Genomic DNA, 23,866 nt, shown 5'->3' with positions numbered 1-23,866 from the left:
AAGGTACATAAACAGATTCTTAAAACAGTGCCTTTTAACACGGCTACAACTACGCTAATTAAAACAGAACAGACCCAGGAGGAAAAAAAATCGAGATTTATTTAGCGTATTTTCTGAACTCTAGAGCGCCCCTACTGGTGAAAAAAAAATCCACATAAAATCCGCACCGTTGCATTAGCTGCATGGTTCAAAATCTAAGAAAAAAAATTTAAATAATTAACACATTTTATAAGAGGAAGAAGAAGCATCTTTCCCCTGTCAGAGGGTCACCACAACCCATTTTTTGTGGTTGGTTGTTACCGACTGAGCCATCCAGCCATCACCAACACTGGTGATGGGAAAATGAAGCTTCAAATTTGCTTGATGAACCAGTTGTTGTATTTTGGAGTCCTGTAGATGGCACTGTTGGGTTAAATAAAGGGTTTAAAATATGACAAGTCAGTGTGTTTTCAGCCAAATGTTGAACCGAGAGTGCCATCTACTGGAGTCCAAAAATACTACAACTGATTCATGAAGCAGATTTGAAGCTTCATTTACCCATCACTCGCGATCACATTCAGCTCTTCAGCCGCACAAATCCAGACCCCCCCGCCCTCCAAATCTTTTAACCCAATTTGCTTGGTTAAAATAATTAATACGACCTTTAGGTTAAAGTTACACAATCTGCTGTAATAAATCGACAGCTACCCAACAAGTGGGTCTGGAAAACAACTCAGCATTTGTTTTTAAGTTTGTCGGTTAATCGGAAAACCCTTTAATGAATGATCTTGAGTTTAATAATAAGTTGTGCAGGACAAACGGCATTTTACGTCATTGTCATTGTAAAAGCTTGTATATACACACACACACACACACACACGCACACACACACACACACACATGCATAAAGAAATGACAGTTGTTTCCTCCGGATTTGTGGCCACTTTGTTTGCATTCATGCAGTAGGAGTGAGACAATCCTCCTCCTGTGTGTTTTGCCAACTCGGCTCATTTTTATCTAAAAGCGCCACAAAAGCCTCGGCATGAAAAATGGAGGCGCTCCCAGTCCTACATCACGCTTTCTGTTAGCAGGAGATTGGACGGAGAAGTTGTATCACTCCAGCTGCTGCGGTTACCTTTCCGCGCCTGGAGTGTAATCTTCACTCCACTCCAGTGGGATGAAATTATTTTCTCTCACGTTGCATTGTTGCAAGGTGAAATAATCCTCCTGCTGTTTGGGGGGAGATTTCTTTAATGTGGAAGGAATAACTGGAGCAAGAGTCTGATGTTATATTTATTCATTCTCTCTGTAATATATTTAATAGAACAGGACAAGCTTCATCAAATAAACAAGAGTGAATTGTTATGGATGAACATAAATAGAATACACCAACAAAAGTATGAAGTGAGCATATAGATGGATTCATGTAAAACTCCAAATGCATATTAAAATGAAAAAAAAAAGTTGATTACACAATATACTGTCTTCAATCGCTAGGGCTATTTCACAAAGTCGCGTCATGATAAGATGAAACGTTAAAGGCCAGCAGTTGACCGAGTGCTTTTAGGAGCACGTTTAGTTTTCTCTCTAGCAGTGTAAGCAGGTCATACATGCACCAGGTTACAACAGGAGGTAGGAAGGAGGCAGTGGGGGGGCGTGACCGGGCGCTGGTCTCACAGCTCAGAGTCCCGACAGAGGACGATCTCCAGCTCGGTGCGAAACAGTTTCCCTCCATCTGACAGAGCCATGATGCTCTTCTTGTACCCCGAGAGCCCTGTGACGTCCACATCCTGCCAGCATGCACTTTTATGGTCAGAATAGTTCACACGTTGTTATAGATTCCATTTTTGTTGTAATTATTACCATTTTGTTCTTATCAGAAAGGTCCTTCAGCAAAGCGTCCAGTTCCTGCTCATCAATGTAGCCATTACCATCCTAAGAAATAGAGAATACACAAGGTGGGTTGTCATGATGCAGGATTTCATGTTAAGTCAATAATTGGATGAAGTGCAATTGGCTTCTTCATCAGAATAAAATGCAAATACAACAGAATAATGACGTCTGAAGTCTCATTTATAGGGTCAGTGGCTAAATATTTGCATATAGACCAGAACAAGGAGTTTTTCAAAATATGCTCCCTTTACCTTCAAATAAATTTTTAAAATGGTTGTAACTTAAAAAAAAAAAAGCAGTGCACACAGCCGCCTCGCGCTGAAATGTTACTTTGGCCTTAGGGAGCTGAAGCAATGTCAAAATTTTCACCATAGGAAAAGGACAAAAACAGGGGTGGGCAAACTTTTTGAATGGTGGGCCACAATGGGTTCTAAAATTTGACAGAGTGGCCGGACTAGGAGCAGGTGGATGGAGTGTTTTAGTAACCTCACCTCATTGGAGAAAAAAAAAGATACATTTAATTTAGAATGAAAATGAACAAAAAGCATTACAACAAAATATCTATGTTTCACCAGAGTATTTACAAAATAAAACATTAACAAGATTTATTCATTTAATTTTTTTCAAGTTTGGCGGGCCGGATTAAAACGTTTAACAGGCCGCATGTGGCCCCCGGGCCGTAGTTTGCTCACGCCTGAACAAGAACGTCCATCCCTCATTTGCCAACAACTAGGCAAAAGACTAGCAAAGAGAAGCAGAGCGATCGCGCCACGGGCAGATGAGAGAATTGAAACGCAATGTGAAATTGGCAAAATTTCTGCTCAACAGGTAAATTTATCGCTTTTTTAATTTTAATACCCGGCAAAAAAAATAATCCAGCGAAATGAACCGATCGTGGCTAACGTCGGTTTCCCTCAAGTGCTAATGCCGCCTTAGCTTTGCTAGCGCTGCTAGCGCCGTCATTTTTCATTATGATCGCTCACATTTTCGAATCGTGCACGTCGTTGGTCCGAAACTGACAGATGGGGGTGGATGTTTAGATTAAGATAGCAGGTTTAAAACTGTAAATTATCCCTTTAAGTGCTCGGGACATTAGTCAGTTTGTCTCCTCTTCTTCTTTTTTTCAAAGTAAACATACTGTACACAAGTTTATGATTAATTTATGATAGAGCAAGTAAAAACCCCAAGACACACCAAAAACCAAAAACAAACAAAAAAAAAAAACAACAAACAAGCAAGTGTATTTCACCTTATCATAGAATGTGAAGAGAGAGTCAAACTCCTTGACTGTGAGCCTGATGCCCTGCGCACACAAGAGCAAGAAAACTGTTAGAAGCCGTAGTGCATTTCTAGAGAGCAGTAAAAAGCCCCATCACAGCCACGTTTGATATTAATCCGCCAAGATTATGATAACTGGGACTAGTGTTGAATTAATCCCGACCAGACTGGCTAATCCTTTTGACAGAAAGGAATTGTTGATCTGGTTTCAAAAGTTGGACTGCATATAAGGGAACATGCAATATGTGCGGTCGGATTTTACGGAAGATTAAGATTATAGCTGTGCTATGAATTTTGAATATTCACCGTTGTCATCGCCAAATTGGGTCTGGGTCACCAATTATACCTGGCAGTAGGTTATATACTGTATCTGTTTGGAATGTGAATCGATATTTTCTAGTGGGATTCTACTCGTGCAAGCATTTAGAAAGATGAGGTAACTGATCTCGTCACCAATTTACATAAAAGTGTTGATATGATTTATTTATTTATTATCTTTCATTTGATCCCTCAACTATCCCGCCGTACCTGAAATTTATTATTTTCAGACTCCTGATTGTATTTTTTTATTATTATTTTTTTTTTTTTTTAGAATTTATTATTTTCTTTTTATTATATTTTATAATCTTGGGTTTCTGTGAAACGCTATGATGAATGATATGAATGAAAAAATGCATACGCAGATCTACAAATGTCACAAATATGAATTCCGTCCTGTTAAAACAAGGGATTGTCTCGGGCTGAACATGTTTTACGAGCGCTAAATAGACAGAGTCTGAGTACCATTGCATGGCATGGCACTACAAGATTTCCAAAATTCAGTATTTATCACGTTTTGCGGGAAAAGAAATAACAATCTCAGACACCATAAAAATGAGCTGTCTGGATCAGATGAGACACCTAACTGCAGTTAAACGTTACCATGGTGACGACTGCGATAATAGAGTAGACAGCCCTCTCTCTTATCACTGTAGTTTTACCTTTCTAAAATGTCTCGCAATGTAAATAAAACGGCGAAATAATCCCTGATTCCGCCTTTAAAATGGGCTGTCCTGCGTATATACTGTCTGAGCGTAAAAATCGTGATTGCATCATCCAACTAAGCAAGGGAAAACACACAAACTTCCTGGCAGATGTAATATTATGAAACATGATTACAAGAGGATTTAAAGTAACTGTGTATTTGTGTCAATGTGCCATATGTCCATTCAGCACATTAAGGTCACATAATCCTCTTGTATAGTGACTCGAGTATTGCTGGAATGCACCATGGGTCTCATCTCCCACATGACTTGAGTCACTCCAAAACATAACACATTCGGATATCAAAACTTATTTGGAAGGCTCATAATGTGTGCGTTATCCTACTTGAAACTTCATCAAGAAATTCTCCTGGACGGGTAAGAGCCTGGGGAAAAAAAAAACAAGGTTTTAAATTAGTTGTTGTTTGGAGGGGGAATACAAACTATTTATAAATTAGAGACAAACCTTGCCATCTCAGATAGACCGAGCTTCCCATCGCCGTTCAGATCAAACATCCTTAGCTGCGGAGAAAGGGGATTAAGTTTCATCAGGGGCACCGTAGAGAACAGCGGGGCTTCATGTATACATGGACATGTATGTTACATTCCCATCATTTACCGCTCACACAGGAAAAAAAAATTCTCACGAACACATACATATGCATACACACTAAAAAAAAAACTCTCAGTTCCAGAAAAAAACTCACACACATACACACATGGAAAATGTAAACAATTAAAAAAAAAAAAAAAATAAATAAATAAATAAATAAATAAAAAAAACTCTCGAAACACGCTCTCACACAAAATATTTCAGGAAAAAGCCCAGCGCCCTCCAAAAAACAAATTTGTTATTCTCACTTAAAAAAACTTCAAAATCTTTCACATACACCATAAAGAAATGTGCACACTAAACAAAACTCTCAAATATTAAAAAATAAAATAAAATAAAATTAATATATATTAATAAATATTCAAATTAAAATAAATGAATAAAAATAATCTCACCACAAAAACTGTCGCACAGATTAAAAACCTCTCACAAAAACAAAAAAAAAAACATTTTCACACAATGAATTTCATACGCACACACCCCTGAAAATAAAAAACACACACAAACCAAAAAAAAGTCCTCACAACCTCACCCCCCAAAAAAATCTCACATAAAAAACATCTCACTCACCAAAAAACACTCATATTTAAGTATTTATTTATTTATTTAGGATATGTGATTTTTTTTTTGTCTACGTGTCATTGTGTGTGCGTGTGTGAGAGGTAAATGTTATTTCTGCACATTATTCACCTTGACTTTCTTATTTACTGACAAATTCAAGATTAGATGACATTTAAATGCAATAATTAAATTCAGCAGAAAAATGTCAAACCAAAAACAAATTGAAACATCCTCACATTTTTTTAAGTAAAGAAGTCATTCAAAGAGGGTGCATGTTCTGCAGCGGTTCTTTTTTTTTTGCTATCAAGCTGCCTGTCATTTATTTCGGGGATAAATATGACTTAACAGAAACCAATAAATACATCCAACGGTGCATGCAAATGCATAGTTTGGAAGAATTCGTTATCTTGTTTCGCCAAGCAGAAAGTGTGAAAACAGTGTTTGACAAATAATACTCACAATCGTCTGCGTGTACTCGTTGAGCTTCTTATCGTCATAGCTTGTGTTGGCTTTCTTGAGCAGGTCTGTCAGGAAGCCCTGACGAGAGTTGGCAAGGTCAGTCAATGTTGTCGCACGGATTGTATTTGCTCGACACTGGCATGACGTCTATATCCGTCATTGGGAGTGAATGAGTTAAAGACACAAAGATGAACGAAAAACATATTTTCTAAAGCTGAGTTGGTGATGATCAATGATTTCTGTATGAATGAAGTCACAGTTTCGATTGGATTCATTTGTAATATTTTGTTGTTGAATTCCGTGGAAAGAAACTCCGAAATTAAATTGCTTATAATCTGTCCTGATTCCAAAAAAAAACGACCCGCAGAGGTTTTCGCACTGACCTTCAGTTCATTCGACTCGATATATCCACTACGATCGGTGTCATACCTTCGCCAAGCCTGAAGGGAGAAAAAAAAAAAGAAGTGAGGTGACACGAGCTGCGAACATGACATCATAAAGCAAACTCCAAATGTAACGAACTTGTAAAAGAAAAGCTTGGCAGCCAGCAGATATTGTGTAAATATAGAGTTGCTCCAAGATGGATGCTAAAAACGCCCACACTAAATGTCTTTCCTGTGCTGGAGGCTGCGCGCCATCCATAATGGATGCTTGTCTCAGAATAGGCTCGAACGCTTCGACTGCACCGGGATGCCACGGACATGCATTAATTGCAAGACATTATTGAAGTAAATACCTGTTAAAAGCTTCACAAAAAATAGTAGTTGAAAAATGTGATTAATTGCAAATAATTACGGATTTTTTGCAATTAATTTGTTTAAAAAATTTAATTGCTTGACACCACTACAATTATTCAAAAAAATAAGGTACAAGAAAATACAATAATTATTTTTTGGGGGGGAGGAATATTTGAGGATATTAAATAATAATATTAATGATATTAAATAAGAATTTATTATATTTTATGAAAAATATTTTAATATTTCACGGCACACCGGTTGAGAAGTTTAAAACCAGTACCAGTACGTTACCAGTTGTACTACAACAAAAATATCCATCCATCCATTGTTCCCACTTTTGTCCAAAATGAAGTTAAATGTTTAATAGCTTTACCCCAAGATTTCGATCCAAACTCGTTAAATATGTCGATCAATTCCGATTTGATTGACACCAACTTACGGACATGAATTCAGTGCTGGATCCCACAAACTCTCTGAAACACAAGAGGAAATTTTCTTCTGTGGGCAGAAGCTGAGCCAGCTGAAGAGTGAAAAGAGAAAGTAAGAGATAGATGAGGTGATTTTTCTTTTTAGTATCAGTGAAATCAGTCATATTTCGTCGTGGTCTTCACCTCTGTCATCTCAATTCTCCCGTCAGAATTCTTGTCGAAACTGGCCATGAACTCTCTCATCTTCTCCTTGAACGCCGCATGTGAAGGATCCTGCGATAAAGTAAAAACATGGACGGCAAATGGCCCTCATATCACCGCTGGAAACTAACTTGAAGCCACCAAAAATGTTCAGTCCGCCAAACTGCTGCTTGTTGTAAAGCCATTTGCGTTCATAGCCATCATTCAGTGTTGGTATTTGAAAGCGTATTTCAGAGTGGTTCGGATAATGGTTTTCTGTCAGTTCAAAAATGTTCACATCTAGTTTTCTTTTAAGAACGTGTATTAGTTTTTGTACACACTCTTGCTGAATTATTGAAAAAAAGCGACTTGACTTTCTGTGGCAGCCCACTAACCAGGTCAAACTAAAAATGTCCACGGGAAACGGAGAAGTCTCTGAAATGGTCTTCATAAAGAGTCTTTATTGTGTGAAAAAAAAAAAATCTCAAGTCCTGGACTATTTATTTTGAAAACCTTGATAATGAGCCACTTTTTTTCGGGGGGGGGTGGGGTTGCACTTACCACGCCTGCTCCTCGTCTCGCCAACTCCAACTCTCTAATGAAGTTTTCCAGTTCCTTCCCTTCAATGTAGCCGTTTCCTGCACAATGCGAAAGGGACAAATGTAACATTGAGAGCGTCAGGTTATGCTAATTTCTTTGAAAGTTTTCATGGTGCCGCAGTGTTTTCTTTTGAGCTGACAAACTTTTGTGTGTTCCTGTCCCCAAAGCACGGCTATTTATACTGTAAATAAGAATTGCAGATCATATTTTATGCAAACTATTCGCGGGGAGAAGGAGTGAGCCCTGCTGCCAACATAAAATAGCTTTGAGTATTTGTAAATCAAACAGAGTTCGGTATCGAACATAGGTGTCAAACTCTGGCCCGCGGGCCAAATTTGGCCCGCAGTGTGATTATATTTGGCCCGCGATGCTATACCAAATGACTACTATACCATTTTTCATTCTGTGTGATAAGAGTAACATTCAAAATGATAATAGTTATTTTAAACACTAAATATTGTATTGCATTAATAAAACCACATAGAATGAACATTTTCAATTAAAAAAATATGCATTTATATATATATATATATATATATATATATATATATATATATATATATAAATATATATATATATATATTTTTTTTTTTTAATTAAATGCTGACCCGCGGCTTTGTTCAAGTTTTACTTTTCGGCCTACTGTGTATTTGAGTTTGACACCTCTGGTATAGAACAACCCATCAGGTATGTTTTTTTAAATTTTATTTTATATATTTTATGATGAATTATATTGATTAAGATAATGCGAAACATAATGTGATATGTATATTGTACTTTGCACAGACTGAAGCGTAATTAATTGTGATTGGTTCATTTTAACCTGCTTTCAAGGCTTTTTTTTGTTTGTTTTTTTGTTTTTTATTTTACACTCGACCTCGGGCTTTCTTTGCTAGTACACACCACCTGGCACCAACTGCTTTTTTTTTTTTCATGACGCGAAATAAACGAGGCGTCAATTTCAAGTGAACGCCTCGCCCGGTGACTAATTGAGTCATGGGTGTCTATCAGAGCGGACAACCATGCCGTATATCACAGAGCATGCGTGTTTTATGTTAATTTGGCTTTTGAAACATCAATATTCATGTCTGCTGTTAAATCACTAGTGCTAAATCACCGGGGAAGATGATTAACACGTTCTATCGGCTGTTTGACAAAAAGTAGTAGAAGGTCCAGTTCGGAATGGCCAAAACATTATCAGAAGCGCTCACCTAAAACTAAAATCTATTCTATTTGTCTCATCAAATGATATTAATTTATAATTAATTAATTTGTTTTGTTTAATTTTTTTGGGCTGAATTGCTTCCAGTTTGTGGATGTTAGATTTGTCTAATCAGATTTTAGTCTCTATGTCAGTAGAATCATTTCTTTTTTACAATTAGTCAGTCCACATGTGTAAATTATTGCTCAATAAAATAAAGTGTTAATAAAATGTTTATTGTTGAACAAACTGGAAAGTAATGATTTCGGGGGTTTAAGGATTCCGCTCGACGCGAGTCATGTCTTGTACACAACACATTCATGGATAACTACTTTGGAAATCAGAACTCAACGAAAAAAAGTTTGTTCAACTATTGTTCAATTTACGTTAAAATTGGGGTTTGGTAACACCAAAATATTTTTGCAATATTATTATTAGCTGACAATTTTGGTGCCGATTTTTCATGTAAGTTGACAAGCTAGATTTGCTTTCACGGGCCATATAAAAAGTTGTGATGGGCCAGATCTGAAAAACTAAAAAATAAAAAAAGGGATTTGTTTACTGAAAATCCAGAAGGATGAGTCCACTCTAACATTGTTCGTATATTATTTTTTGCGTTATCCGTTGCTCTAGCTCATACTGTAAATGATGTACTTAATGTATTTGAATTATTTTAAAAGTGTGTCTAAAGACCTTGAAAAAAATTAAGTGAATGCTGTTAAAAAAACATGTTTATTGGGACGATTTAAAAAGGCCATATTAATATCGCAAATATATATTTACATTTTCTTTTCATACATTTGTCAAGTTATGAAATAATAAATAAAAATTGTATGTAGCACAGTTTTGTTCTGTTATTGAATGCTCAGGTAAAAAAAAAAGTGACGACACAAAGCGAATCCTAAGCCTGTCACGTGTCCACAATCGGATAGTTGATCCCAAAGTGGCATTTTCAGCGGCAGGATTTGCTGTAGCGGAAGAAATGAATCCCAGCACTTGGGAGCAGTTGGAGTGTGTAATGAGTGTTTTCTTGACGAAGAGAGTGAAAGTGGCCAGTTAGTTAGACTGATGCTTATTGGAGCGTTCTGTCCCCCTTTCGACATTATTGTGAGAATGAGTCACGTGACCGAGGATCATACATCATTTACTGTTCTGCTTTGCCCGGCCGGGAGTGACAAGCAAGAAAAATGATCATGCATCTCGTTATAATGCACGGAATAGAACGTAACGTAATTATATCTAGCCACGCCCCCCTTGTCTTCATCTTTTAATCTGATTTCAATTTCTTTGTGATCATTCTCCTCGTCACCTCTCCCCCTCCCCTTTACCCCCCTTTACCCTAACCTCCCTGCCTCAGCGGCACGCTATGTCATAGGTGGCCCGTGTCACCATCTGCGCTTTCAGACAGCCGCGAATCACTGCAGACACGCAAATATTAACGAGAAGTCGTTTCGATTTTGGTGAAATTGATCATTTCTCTCTCATTGGTATGCATTTGCCTCACACATCGGTGTTATTTTTCTGTCATGTTTCTGACTTAAACACATTTTTAATAATACATTTGAAAATCTCCTTTAGTGGTATTTAAGATTCGCTTTTTTGTATATTTGCATTTAGTACTGTTAGTTTCATATTTGGCTTGGTAGACGTGATTGAATCCACCATTTTTAGTCCACATAAGCATAAAGTAAGTTTGTAACTTCATTATTACTTTCTCTGGGGCTAAAATATTTTTGTCATATATTGTGACTTATCTCTAATTATCTTTCCTAATTAAAAGGAATGTGAATGCCATTAATCATTTCAAGCCTCCCCCATAAAAGTGTTATCATTTATCAACGTTAAGTATTTACGTTTTTGTGGTGCAGATATAGATAGAATATGTTGACAGATAAATGCATCAAATATTAAGTAACCAACAGTGTAAATCAAAACAAAGCATTCTTATCATTGGAAAGACTGGATGTTTTCTTGTATTTAAGACAGCAGCATTGATATTGTTTAAATCTGTGATTTTCAAAGTGTGGCGTGAGGACCAATTTGTGGTACACTGGCTCTCTCTATATGGTCCAATGCAAAAGAATCACTGAATATTTCAAAATACAATAAGTGAAAACCTAACATACAATCAAATCTATAGTGTATATTTCTCAATCCAGGACAGTATTTTTATTTTTTTTTACTTTTTTTAACTTTTTAAGTACAGTAAAAATGGCAAAAGTGCAGGTAAATTGTATTTAACTTAAGTGTAGCACACTTTAAAGTTTAAGAACTGATTGTTTTTAAAAATTGATTCAAGTACAATTTTTATTACACTTTATGTGCAATACATTTTAACCTCTCATCCACTGGGGTGAACTCATCGTACAGGCACCGAGCCAGGGGGCAATAAGTATGCCCACCCGAGCTTTGGCCAACTTCAGAGTGGAAGAGAGTCCAACCCCTCTCTTGAGAACTGGTACAAGAGCCCAAGCTTTGTGTGAAAAATTAGTTATTATGTACAGAACGATTTTGTACTGTGAATGCCCATAAAGGTACATAAACAGATTGTTAAAACAGTTCCTTTTAATACGGCAAGAACTTTACTAATAAAAACAGAACAGACCCAAAAGAAAAAAAATTGAGATTTATTTAGCGGATTTTCTGTACTCTAGAGCGCCCCTACCGGTGAAAGAAAAATCCACAGAAAAGCCACACTGTTGAATTAGCCGCGTGGTTCAAAAACTAGGAAAAAAGTAGCGGCTTATAGTCTGGAAAATACGGTACTACGTTTCGATGAACACTTGGGCCTACTACCATACTGTATTACAATGTTATAGTGTAAAAATCTCGAGAACAACCGGGTTAAAATGTGCAGGTGTACTTAATAAAGTGTCTTCCAAGTGGACTATGTCACAGTATTCTCATGAAATAAATGTATGTAGCAGCTGTTAATTGCACCATGCATTGGCTTTGCATGGGAATTGAGTGGCTTATCAAAACAGTCGGGGGGAGGAGGGACACGGTACCATGGAAGTTTTTATACCTTGTGACCCCTGAGGGCCTCATTAGCACACTTTGCAGCTGGATTCAGTGGAGTGAGACTAGAAGATCAGATGTGAAAACTCACTGAGCATATACAAATGGAAGGTGGGCCGAAGTGAAGGACAATGCCTTTTATTTCCACTAATCAGAATGTTTTCGTTTTCATTTGTGTGATTTACAAGGCAATATGCAGGCTCTAAATCCCTGGCCAGGATTCATCTTGGATTTGTGCTCTATTCCCCCCCCCAACACACACACAAACACAAACACGGGGAGTATGAAATGTATTTCACTCTATGCACTCATGGTGCAGCGAGAAAAACAATAATAAGTGTATCCAAAAGTCTACAGAGGTAGGATCACGTTTTGATTGACAATGTCAAAGAGGAATTCAACGCATCAACACTGAGCATTATCTTTGTAAAAATGGAATTTTTGATACTTGTGTTGTGAAGTGTTGTGATAAAACTGTTTATACACAAGATGAATAATATCTCAGACAAGATTTAAATATGAATAATTAATTAATTAATAATATTTAAATATTATTATTAAACTTTAATTGCTCTGAAAAGGTATGACGTAAGGGTGCAATGATAAAATTATGGTTTTCTTTTTTGTTTTTTGTCCAGTTCTAATTCCATTTTTTTTATTTTGGGTGTGATTCCACTGGTGGCCACTAGATGACAGCACACTGTTGTGTTTAACATTGTAAATAAATAAAGAACATGAGTGAAAAACAGGGAGTGCTTCAAGCGCAGCCTCAATTTTGGATTAGATAAATATTATTGGGAAAAAAAAAACCTCTACAATCCTGCATTTTACGCCAACAGAAATCAACAGTTGTCGGTTCATTTTATAATGTATGTCTTTGGGCATGATTATTGATGTATATTGTGGAATGATAAGTTAACTTTGTTTGACTTGGAAAAATGGGATTTGTTTAGTGGAAACACTCAATGGGATAAGTTCACAATTATAATATATTTATATATATTTTAATAATTGTATGTGATCGATTAGTATTGCTCTTTCTCATTCTATTTGAAACATTTTGAAGTATGTTTGTATTATTTCAAAAGGTGGTTAAAGACCTTTAAAAAAATAAGTGCAGTAAATGCTAAAGTAGGCGCACACCGATTGATTGGGCGGAATTTTCCCGAGCTATAATTTAAAGAGCGTATTTCGATATCATGGATTTAATTTATTTCGAGGGTGATCTCGGACGTAGCTGCCATTCTGGAGGGGGGTTTAGTGTAAATTCACTCTAGAATGAAATGTTTCTATATTTTTCTAAGTCTAGCGCAAAGTGCAGTTTAATTTTGCCGCAAAAAGCCAAAAAAAGAGGGCCCACAGTGTCAATGCAGACTTAATTACCAACATTGAAAAAAAAAAAAAAAGAAAATACACGGTCCATATGGGCTTACTGTTTCATGCCGAGTGTCCCATCCTAAGTCTGAAGCGTGTATTACAATACAAATGTGCATTAGCTCACAGCACACTTGGGTGCAGATGTCACCCCCTTGGTTACGTAACTTGTCTCAGAATGGCTTATGAGAGTCAGCGTGCAAACTCTTGTTCTTTTTGTCCTAATTTGCATCCACAGTCCAGTTCTGTGGCATCTGTGTCACAGCTGTGATGGTGCTGTCCACAAGCTCAACAAGAAGCTGGACACTTTTTTTTTTCTTCTCCAAAGGAGGAAATAGCTTTTGATGCAATTATTGTATACTATAGCGCAAACATTCCTTGATTATTTCTAGAGAACAAACTGCCCTTGTAATGAATCTGTCATGCATAGGGGCAAGTATGAAGCGTGCTTGTTGATTTATGGTGAATTTAGTTTGCATTGATCTTCAGCAAGCCACACTCGACCGGTCAAAGAATATTTTAATCAATTGTATTCAATGCCATTTCAAGAAGCTTTCCAAATGGAGCTGGTTAAGGATTGTATTTGCAAAATGTAAAGAATTCTCCTTCCGGTGTGCACGTTTTGCCCACCAGGGGGCAGTATAACACATCCATAAAAGAGAATATTAATAAGAGGACAGTAATATGAGTTGTTTTTCACAGAGGATAATGACTATATGCCTGTGAGTATTATTCTATTGTCTGTGAGCTTGTGTTGCTCCCCCATTTGTGTTGAAATATCAAATGAAAGGTATGCTTGCTAATCTATGATCATTTACGTTGTCTTTTAGCATTAGGCTCACACACTTTCATGTAGTGATGGGAAAATGTAGCTTCAAATTCGCTTCATGAACCAGTTGTTGTATTTTTGAGTCCTCGAGATGGCACTGTTGGTTTAAATAAAGGGTTTAAAAAATGTCAAGTCATTTTCCTTTCAGCCCAATGTTGAACAGAGAGTGCCATCTACTGGCGTTCAAAAATATTACAACTGGTTCATGAAGCAGATTTGAAGCTTCATTTACCCATCACTACTTTCATGGGGAAAGTTGTTACCTTTTTTTGTAGTATCCTTGATCTGGACAGGTTCTGTTTATTTTGATACGTTCAATATCCAAACTTGCTTATCTAGATCTGGCTTCAAACAATACTGTAATCTGTTTTGGTCTTTGAATTAAAATGGACTTCACGAGTCACCTGCATGTCTATCGTGTTTTGATTCGAATCGTTGATCTAATGGCAGCTTAACGCAAGTCTATCGCTGAATTTTCAAACGACTCATTAGATTCAAGTGTGTGTAAGAAGATTAGGGAAGGTTTAGGTCTTGCACAGCCTCCAGCATTAACTTTCCTTATGACATCCATACATGCAAGCAATTGGATGTTTTGAGAGAATGCTGCATCTGTGAGCTTTCGTACTACCCACGGAATTAGGCAGCGGTTTGGTTTAACAATTGAGGTCAGAGGGTCTTTTGTGAATGACAGGCGAAGGTAATCCTTCAATTAAAGCTGAAACGTGAAAATGGAAAGGGGTGGGAATGACAGTTGGCTGATGTTCAGCCTTATTCTGGTCTGTCGACTTTCACTTGACATGCATCGTGTATTTACTTATTGACTTTTTGTTCAGATTTATATTGATTACACATTTTCATTTTTCTACAAAACATTCATGGATATTTGATGTACTGTTTTAATTTGAACGCAAACTAACATTGACATTGATTTTTGTTTTGTTTTTTTAATTTAGAATTAGTGTCATGATCACTAAACAGTTCACGTTGTTTTGTCATGATGTATTTTGTAAATAAAGATTTATTATACTTGGATGATCCTTTTTGGAGAATTTCACTGTTTGCATTGCCTGGTTCCACATTAGTGCCATATTCTCATTTCCCCTCTTTAATTTAAATCCTTTGCATCTTTCATCTGTTTATATGATACGCCCCCACCCCCTGCACTTTCTCTCTCTCTCTTTCTCTCTCACTTCCTCCTCACTTACTCTGCTTCTTTATAAATATTCCAAAAGCTTCTCCTCCTTGCTGCTCCTTTAGACTTAAATGCATATTCTAACCAGATTATGAAATAAGATAATCAGTCATGATCCCCAAAGGGGGAAATTCAGACAATAAAGCACTTATAGGGTAAAACAGAACACAGCGGTTTTAAATACTAAAAATAAATGTTGTAAATACTAAAAATAAATAAATAGAATAAAAATTGGTAGTATAAAACTGTTATTGTATACACCTTATTTGTGACATGTAATTATGTATTATTAAATATAGATTAAAAATATGTATGTACAGCCATGGGAAAAAGTAAGACATTGTCATGTTTCAATTTCTTGTTCATTTTAATGTCGAGTGCCACTAAAAGTGTCATTATTCAAAAGAAATGTACCTTTGGTTGTACTAGGCATTTAAAATGAACATCAAACTGAAGAAACAATATTTTTAATAAAACATAATTCAAGATTAGTTATATAACGATTTTTTAATTAAAATTGCACACAAAACAATTCATACTTCAAGCAAAAAAAACTGTTAAAATGAAGATCTGATCCCGCAGTCATGCATTTCTATCAGCATATGCAAACTAATAAAACTCAAATATAATTAAAATGTGCTTTCGTTTCACGAATGCAATATTATTGTAAAAGTAATAATAATAATGTCAATACAAAGTGACCCGTCAAACGATATCTTTTAATTTAATGAACTTTTGAAGACAGAGAAAAGAAGTCACTGACCGTCTGCATCAAAATGTTTCCAGATGTCGATGAACTGCGCTGCGGTCAGCTCGGCCAGGTGCAGGTGAGGTTGGTGAGTCTGGGCTGCCATTTCGTCTCCCCTCCTTCGTATGGATGCACTTGCACGCTGGATGAAAGATCAACTTTTGCTTGTGTAGATCCTCGCCTTTGCTCGCCGCTCCTCCTCACTCGCTGCTTTTAAACCCCCCCGCGGCGGCCGCAATTCTCCTTCTTGCCACCAGGGGGCGCCTCGGCCGTGAAGACAGCAACCCGCCCCTCCCTCTCGCTCCCCCCCACGGGAACCAGGGACCACTTTAGCCGCAGGGCAGGGGGAACGGGGGCGGGGGTCTCTCTTGGGCATTGCTTATGAGGTACCAAGAAATGATGCACAAGCTGCCTGAGACGATTTCGCTTCTCATGATGAGAAAGCGAGTCACGGCTCCGCTCTCTCCCTAATCAAATAAGAACAACATGAAAGAAATAAGAACATGCGTTTGTCATTTACAGTAGGTTATTACACAAACGTGTTCGCTACATGCGTTGTTCCAGCATAGCTTTATAAAAATCGGATTATTTCTCAGTGTTGCGCAATTGCAAAACATTCAGAAAACACTCGAAACACAGAGGGCGATAAAGTGGCTATGAAAAAGTCAAAATACACAAAGAACAAGGGGTAGGACTAGATTTTTATTTTATTTTTTTTTACTTCTTCCTACTCCCCTTTGAACAAGATCCACCCTGTAGGCCTGTTAAAAAATAATAAAATAATAGAAATAGTTCACTGCATATTAATACATATCTGTTGTTAAATCATTGTATTGTCGCTCTCAATTAATGTTTGATATTATGGATATCACACGCAATGTTAGAACAACCGCACAACTTTGACTTCGGAATGTCTGGCTGCTCACAATGTAAAATGTCATCGACAGACTGCCCACGTGTGCAGTATTTGAGCACAAACTGTGCAGGAACACATGTAGACAGACAATACTGCCTACAAGAATTATATTCTTTGACCTGGGCAAAAAACGACTAATATTACTGTAGCTCACTTAAATTATTTCGTTTGTGTCCGCATAAGTGTGTTATACTGCCCTCTGGTGGTCAAGCGGAGCAGGACCAAAAGGAGCTACAATAAATGTAACCACAGTACAATGCACGTTAATCTTCACATTCTAATTATTCATATGATTACTATTTGTTTTTATAAAGTAAAATATTTTAGAGTACTATTTTCATTTAAAAAAATAATAAAATGGATAAGTGTGTTATACTGCCCCCTGGAGGTCAAACGGAGCAGACCAAAAGGAGCTACAATAAATGTAACCACAATACAATGCACGCTAATCTTCACATTCTAATTATTCATAGGATTACTATTTGTTTTTATAAAGTAAAATATTTTCGAGTACTATTTTCCTTTAAAAAAAAATAATAAAAATGTTTTTTTGGGGGGGGGTGGCAAGAACAGATTAATGACATTTCCATTCCTTTCAATGAGGAAAGATGATTTGATATATCGTTGCCGCAACAAAAATGATCTCCTTCAGCACCCGTCATTGTGAAAGGACAGCATTCAATCACCTTCCGAACTGACCCTGAGCCACCCGAGAGGCCCAAAGAGGACAAACTCGAAGATTCCATTATGTGTTTGATGCATCGCCCTGTTCCATTTATAGGCACATTGTCTTCCACTTCACTTGCTTCTCTCCTCTGCTGACTTTTGATTTGAGCTGTCTCGCAGCTGGGCTGACACTCTGCCTCCATATTGCTGCTACTTTCCACCCTCCTTCAACCTGCTTCTCACACTCTCCATCACTCTTCCTGGCCTGCTCAGGTCCGAGAGCCTCATTCTCCGCGCTCAATCGAATCCACTCAGAGCATAAATCCAAACGGCCGCTCTTGCATATCTCCTAAATCACCAACATGCCTTTGTTCTGTTTGCTGCGTGAGCCCTATATCCTATCTTTTCCTAATCTCCTTCCTCATTACAAACTACGCTGCGGTTTGGTCCCTGGAAGCTGGTGTGAAGGATGGGTGCTCGTGGTGGAAGAGGGGGGGGGGGGTTCCGAACGGGTTGGGTGAAGCTGCAGAAGAAGGAGACGAAGACACTTTATCTGCTCCCTCCAGGCTGCACACTGATATCAGAGAAATGAAGAAAACAAAAACAGAGATAATTGGCGAGGCCAGTGTGCGCGTTTGTGATTTTGTATGTGCATATGTGCTTGCGGGACAAAGAATAGCGATATTCATAGGCGCTGGCGACATAAAAAGTGTATGAATAGTAATTACGGAATGTTTGCTGAGGCTTGATTGTTCTCATTTTAATGATGTAGGCGAAGCAACGGGATCAATCCGGGAGCGGCGCGGGATGTGGGAAAAGGACAAGGATGGATGTGGGACACAGCCATTAATGGTCGTCCTGATCATGTGATGATGAACACTCACGTTCCCCAAGTGCATGTGGAGTTAACCTCTTGCTATTTGCTGGCAGCAAAGTCGGGAAAATTACTTTGAAAATCAAATTCCAGACAGCTACAAGTTAGTTATGTAAAAGTAGCGCAACGACTCATGTTGGAATTCTTTTCTAAAAGTAATGTAACTTATTACATTTTGATTACCGTTTTATCCAGTCAGAATGAAAATACTCTGTTTTACACATTTTAATACCTGGTAGTGTTAAAATCTTTCAGCAATACTTACAAGACAACACATGATGATGTAGTACAACACAAGACAAGATTGAATTTTTTCGACAGTTACAACAGAAGTCTACAGTACAATTAAAAGCACTCACTGGAGCAGATTAGTTTGCATTTACCCAAGGTTGGGTTAATTCAGTGCTTCTCAAATAGTGGGGCGGGCCCCCTGGGAGGGGGGGGGGGCACGGTGCGATGCTGAGGGGGAGAGTGTGACCCTGGGGAACATGCTTTTTTTCCCTGCCGTACTACAATAAAGTGTAATTGCACCTCCAATCCAGTAGTCGGCAGTGGCGCTCTCTTGGCCCATTGTGCGCAGCAAGTATTAACTCTACGGTGCAGGTTTGTTTTGCAACGAAAATGATATTATTTATAGTTACGGCGGAGAGTGGGGGGCGAATTGTTTTCTTTTTGCTAGGGGGGGGGGGGTGTAACTGAAAATAATTGAGAAGCACTAGGTTTATTATTCTGACCTAGCAGATTAGGTTTAAAACTTGATTTAAGCAGGCTGAATCTGAATCTGGTCAGCTCTTTAGACAGGTGGACAGAAGTTGAAGTAAACATGACTATAAGTGGTTCAGAGAATGGATGGATGATTAAAAACCGTTGGTGGCGGCTGGGTTGATCAGTGCACAACACTGCTAGCTTAAAACATTGGAATTCGGGTTAAAATCTTGGTCAGGAGCGATGGGTTGTATCAGGAAGGGCATCCAGTGGGAAAGAATTGTGACAAAAATATCGGGCAAGTGACTAGAGGTGCTGAGTCAAATTCTGAACTTTATTTTGAATTAATATTGGGTTATTTTAAACCAATCGGTTTTAAAAGTGTAGATTCTGTAATCTTGTTAAATGTAACTCATGACTGGCACATGTATGCACGTGTGAGCACATGTATGAATAGAGTTTGAATTTGAAACAGCCTGTGTTGCGATTGCATGCCAGTCGCGACACCGGGTGTAGGTCACTGACGACTGTGAATCCAGTTCATGCTTTATTCAAATGAAAATGAGCACATGCGACATAATATATATAATTAACACGGAAATTAAAAGATGAAATGTTGAAGAGTGGCCAGGTGTTGTCGAGGCTTTGCCGTGCAAGGTAATTTTCTCAAATGCACGCATAATAAACTGGGTTTGGGATTATGTAGAATTAAGCAGAATCTAATTGTGCAATGCCGATTGAATATACATAAACATGCTTAAGCATTTTAATGAGATTGACGGAAATAAGCAGGGTGAGAATATTTGAGTACAGTGGTGCTTTGAGATACGAATTTGAACGGCCGTGTTGGTTGAAATGAATGGGAATGCATTCATTCGTTTCAGCAACCAGCCAAAAAAAATTATAAACTTTTTTTGTAACTGTTTTTAAAAAGCACTCTATTATATTGTATTTTATAAATAAAAAAACAATTGTAAAAAAACAAATTACCAGTAAATAGAATGTAAAACAATTCAACAGTTATTATATCATGATTTAATGCTTCATTTAAATTCTTTCCGCTGCTCCTTCTGGTGTTTCCTCCTTGGCCACCGGGGGCAGTATTGCTCACTTTTGAGTCAATGTGCTGTTAATTATGAAGAGATTTGAGTTCATGTCCACCATACAGCACTCGTATTTTGAGTTTTTGCTAGCATGTAAGGGCAAAAAACCGACAATTGAAACAATTTTTTGAACCAGGATTTATTTATAATGTATGAACCATCCTATTGCAGCATCCATTTTTAAAATGATTTATTAAATGGTTGTGGTGTCAGTCCATCTAAAAATAACATTTTTGCTACACTGTAGCAGAACCTCTGAGGATGGGCCGCCTTTCTTACACACGTTAACGTTTAATCAAAATGTTGTTTTGAAACTTGCCCAAAATGAAGCAAATGTCGCCAAAGGCTATTTTCTGGTTTGGTTTCTGGGACACTTTGTGATGTTTATCTGATATGGCTTGTTTTTGTGTTCAAAACAAAAACACATTATGTTCAAATGAATGTCTTCTAAATAACGTATTTCTCAATCCTCACTCTCACGAGCAGCAAAGTTCAGATGTAACAATAAGTAACATTGGGGACACAGAATACAATTTGACCAGTCATCGTCGATTTTGAAAATTTAGATTTTTGATTTTTTTTTTAATGACTGAAAGACTGACACAACATATTTAAGGACTCTGCCTAATTAAACAGATCACAGACTAACATGATTTGTCAAACCAAATGACGCTAATTAATTTCATCAAAGTCTTGCTAACGCTCGGTAGACTGTTGGATTACATTAAAAAAAAAAAAAAAGGATGAACAATGGCTTGCTGCAGCTGTTCTTTCCATGGACTAAAAACGTACTGAATTCACTCGTGAAACAAATCTTTTTTTTTTTTTCCAATTACAATGAATTAAAATGCTATTAATCCGCTCCAGCCTCTAAATAAATTTACCAGTTGTTAATAAAAAAAAATTAAGTTAAGATAAAAAATATAAAATCATCCATTTTCCAAACTGCTTATCCTCACATCAAACATAATCGGAAAATATGTAGAGCTATTTTCCACATCTGCTCCACGAATCTTGATTAATTTTGTGTTTGTGCTTTTGATTCATGTCCTGTTCAATCATCGGTCGGCTGAAATCGCTTCGCGCCTCAGTTTTGAGGTGGCCAGTTCGAATCTGAGCTTCGGCCTTTCTGTGAGGAGTTTTGTTCTCCTTCTATTTGCCTGTATTTTTCTGAGTACTCCGGCTTCCTCCCACATTCCCAAAACTTGCATGTTCGGTTCGCTGAAGATTCTAAATTATTCTTACCGGTATGTGTGAATGTGAAAATGGATGAAATCAATCGCACATTGGCGCCTGATGGCTAACTTGATTTGTACACTGTCAGATAAGTGTCCATGTGATTCACTTGGCTGTGCTGCATGTGGCCTTTGGGCAAAACCTGAAGAAGTAAATCACGCTCACGCGTTGCCAGCAGAACGGACAAGCGGATGAGCGGCGGAAGAGCCAATGCAACATGTGAAACTGTTGCGCAGAGTTAAAGGTTTAAATTGTCCTGACATTTGATGGGGCGGCAAATTATGAGGAAAACGTAAGGTGAAAGGTTAAGGGTCGCGGGGGGTGGAGCCTATCCCAGCTATATTTGGGCAGTTGGCGGGGTACACCCTGAACTGGTTGCCAGCCAATCGCAGCCATCCATGCTCACGCTCATACCTAGGGTCAATTTAGAATGTCCAATCAACCTGCCATGCATGTTTTTGGAATGTGGGAGGAAACCGGAGTACCCGGGGAAAACCCACGCAGGCACGGGGAGAACATAAAAATTCCACACAGGAAGGCCGGAGCCGGAATGGAACCCACGACGTCTCCACTCTGAGGCCATTGTGCTAACCAGTCGGCTCTTGGAAAAACTATGGGAGAATTTTTTTTTAATCACTCCTGAACAAGATTTGAAGCCAGATTGCAAACAGGATCTGTTCTTAACAGGGATGGCACTACATCCGGGTTTAGGGGGCGGGATTTTGGTGTGGACCATAGCGGCATCAGAAATCAGTGTAGCCCCAGTTAATTTATTCTAAAATGAATTTATAAAATATTTTTTAGCCCCCCTGTATATCGGTCAATCCCGTTTTAGTTTCGGAAGACAAAAAGATCCTGAAGTCATCCCTGTTTCTTGATAACGAGGAGGCCTGCGACTACTGTAAACACCGAACTCTCAGAAAAGGCTTTTGCACAACGCTAGAAAATGTCTGCCCAGAACTTTGCTTCAAGCTCGAATTAGCGGATGCGTCCAAAAGTGATAAAGCTTTACTCGCACCGAACTAAAGCTGAAGATTATGATGCTCACCACCCTGAAGTCATTTCCTTCATTTTGAAGCAGTGTGACTGCTACAAAGCTTCTCATGGTGTTGCTGAAATGCAATTTGTGACACCTTGTAAATAGTTAACATGAATGCGTCGCTTCAAGAACACGCATCTGCTTTCCCAAATGAGACTCATTTTCTTGGATGTTACACTGCAAATCAGCCGTGGCTTTAAGAGCAGATTTGTCAGAACAACAACTTGCTGCGTGCTGAGAGAGGAATTAATTTTGAACGGCTTCTTACAATGCGACGCTGTTTATCGCTTCTATTCCCAGCATTTGCCATCATCAATCAATAAACAATCTTGACGGTGACAATTCCACACGACAAAGCGAACATCTGCATAAATGATTTAGCAGTTATTACATAACAGACCTTGCAGTGAATGTTGAAACCAACGAAGCTTACGTTCGCAGTAAAAACATTATTACAGGAATGCCAGTTGGCGGGTCGTGCGTTTCATACTTTGTCTTACTTGAATGAATCCGCCCCATAATACCATCATTTATGACACCACGGCTGGACAAATCATATAAAGAAACACGCTGTGAGTCTTGGATGACCTAGATTCTCTTCAAAGGTCTGTCTTGAAAATGGCTTCGCAAGCGTATCTGCAATTAAATCCACACTTTTCCCTCCTTCGGCAATTGTGGTTTAAAAAAAAGCATGAATATATTTGAGATTTTCCAACGGTCAGTTATGACTTTCGGGTGTGTGGATTCCGCATAGCGCCGCCCCCTCACGAGTGAGTATCCAATCATTACGTTCAGCGTAAAGCTAGCGAGAAGGCTCACCATCACCAACTTGTGATCTGATTGGCTATCGCAAAATCTGAAAGCTAATTGTCTTTGACGGAAGAGATGCCCGCACAATTGCATCTGAAGGCCTCGGAAAGAATAATGCGTGATACCGGTATTGTGAAATCTGCCTAGCAACACAAGCTAGCTGAATTCTGATTGGATAAAAACTCTCACCTAAAAATACAACACTAGGATATAATGCGACATTAATGTGAAGAATATCATCATTTTTTCTTGATTATGTTGGATTGAAGGCCTTGACCGCCCGCCACTGATGAATACATATTTGTCAGTGTCGGAAAATCCCAATTGATATTCTGACATTGGATCGCATGATCTTGTACTGGTTTACCAAATGTTGTGGCCAGTGGACAAATTTAAAGCTTT

At 38.0% G+C, this 23,866-nt stretch overlaps 1 protein-coding gene across 1 annotated transcript; it reads right to left on the bottom strand.

Moving 5' to 3' along the window:
• Nucleotides 1-1,259: 1,259 nt before the first annotated feature.
• LOC148337477 (calretinin-like) lies at nt 1,260-16,340 on the bottom strand. The gene is made up of 11 exons (XM_088297082.1): nt 16,131-16,340; nt 7,715-7,791; nt 7,157-7,246; nt 6,985-7,065; nt 6,189-6,245; nt 5,806-5,883; nt 4,639-4,694; nt 4,519-4,558; nt 3,122-3,175; nt 1,843-1,914; nt 1,260-1,769 (listed from the first exon to the last, which is right to left on the bottom strand). The coding sequence occupies exons 1-11, from the start codon at nt 16,219-16,221 to the stop codon at nt 1,653-1,655; spliced, it is 813 nt and encodes a 270-aa protein (XP_088153208.1). The 5' UTR covers nt 16,222-16,340; the 3' UTR covers nt 1,260-1,652.
• Between the last annotated feature and the right edge of the window lie 7,526 nt (nt 16,341-23,866).

Source organism: Idiotropiscis lumnitzeri, chromosome 5, assembly GCF_059441095.1.
Source record: "Idiotropiscis lumnitzeri isolate Australia: NSW breed Sydney's pygmy pipehorse chromosome 5, RoL_Ilum_1.0, whole genome shotgun sequence".
NCBI classification, from domain to species: Eukaryota; Metazoa; Chordata; class Actinopteri; order Syngnathiformes; family Syngnathidae; genus Idiotropiscis; species Idiotropiscis lumnitzeri.
This window is presented reverse-complemented; position numbering and strand designations above follow the sequence as displayed.

Coding starts and splice junctions, on each gene's coding strand:
- LOC148337477 (XM_088297082.1), bottom strand. CDS start 16,221: ATGGCAGCCCAGACTCACCAACCTCACCTGCACCTGGCCGAGCTGACC. Junction 5,884..6,188: donor TCGAGTCGAATGAACTGAAG/GTCAGTGCGAAA, acceptor AACTCTCGTCAG/GGCTTCCTGACAGACCTGCT. Junction 3,176..4,518: donor ATTTCTTGATGAAGTTTCAA/GTAGGATAACGC, acceptor TTGTGTGCGCAG/GGCATCAGGCTCACAGTCAA.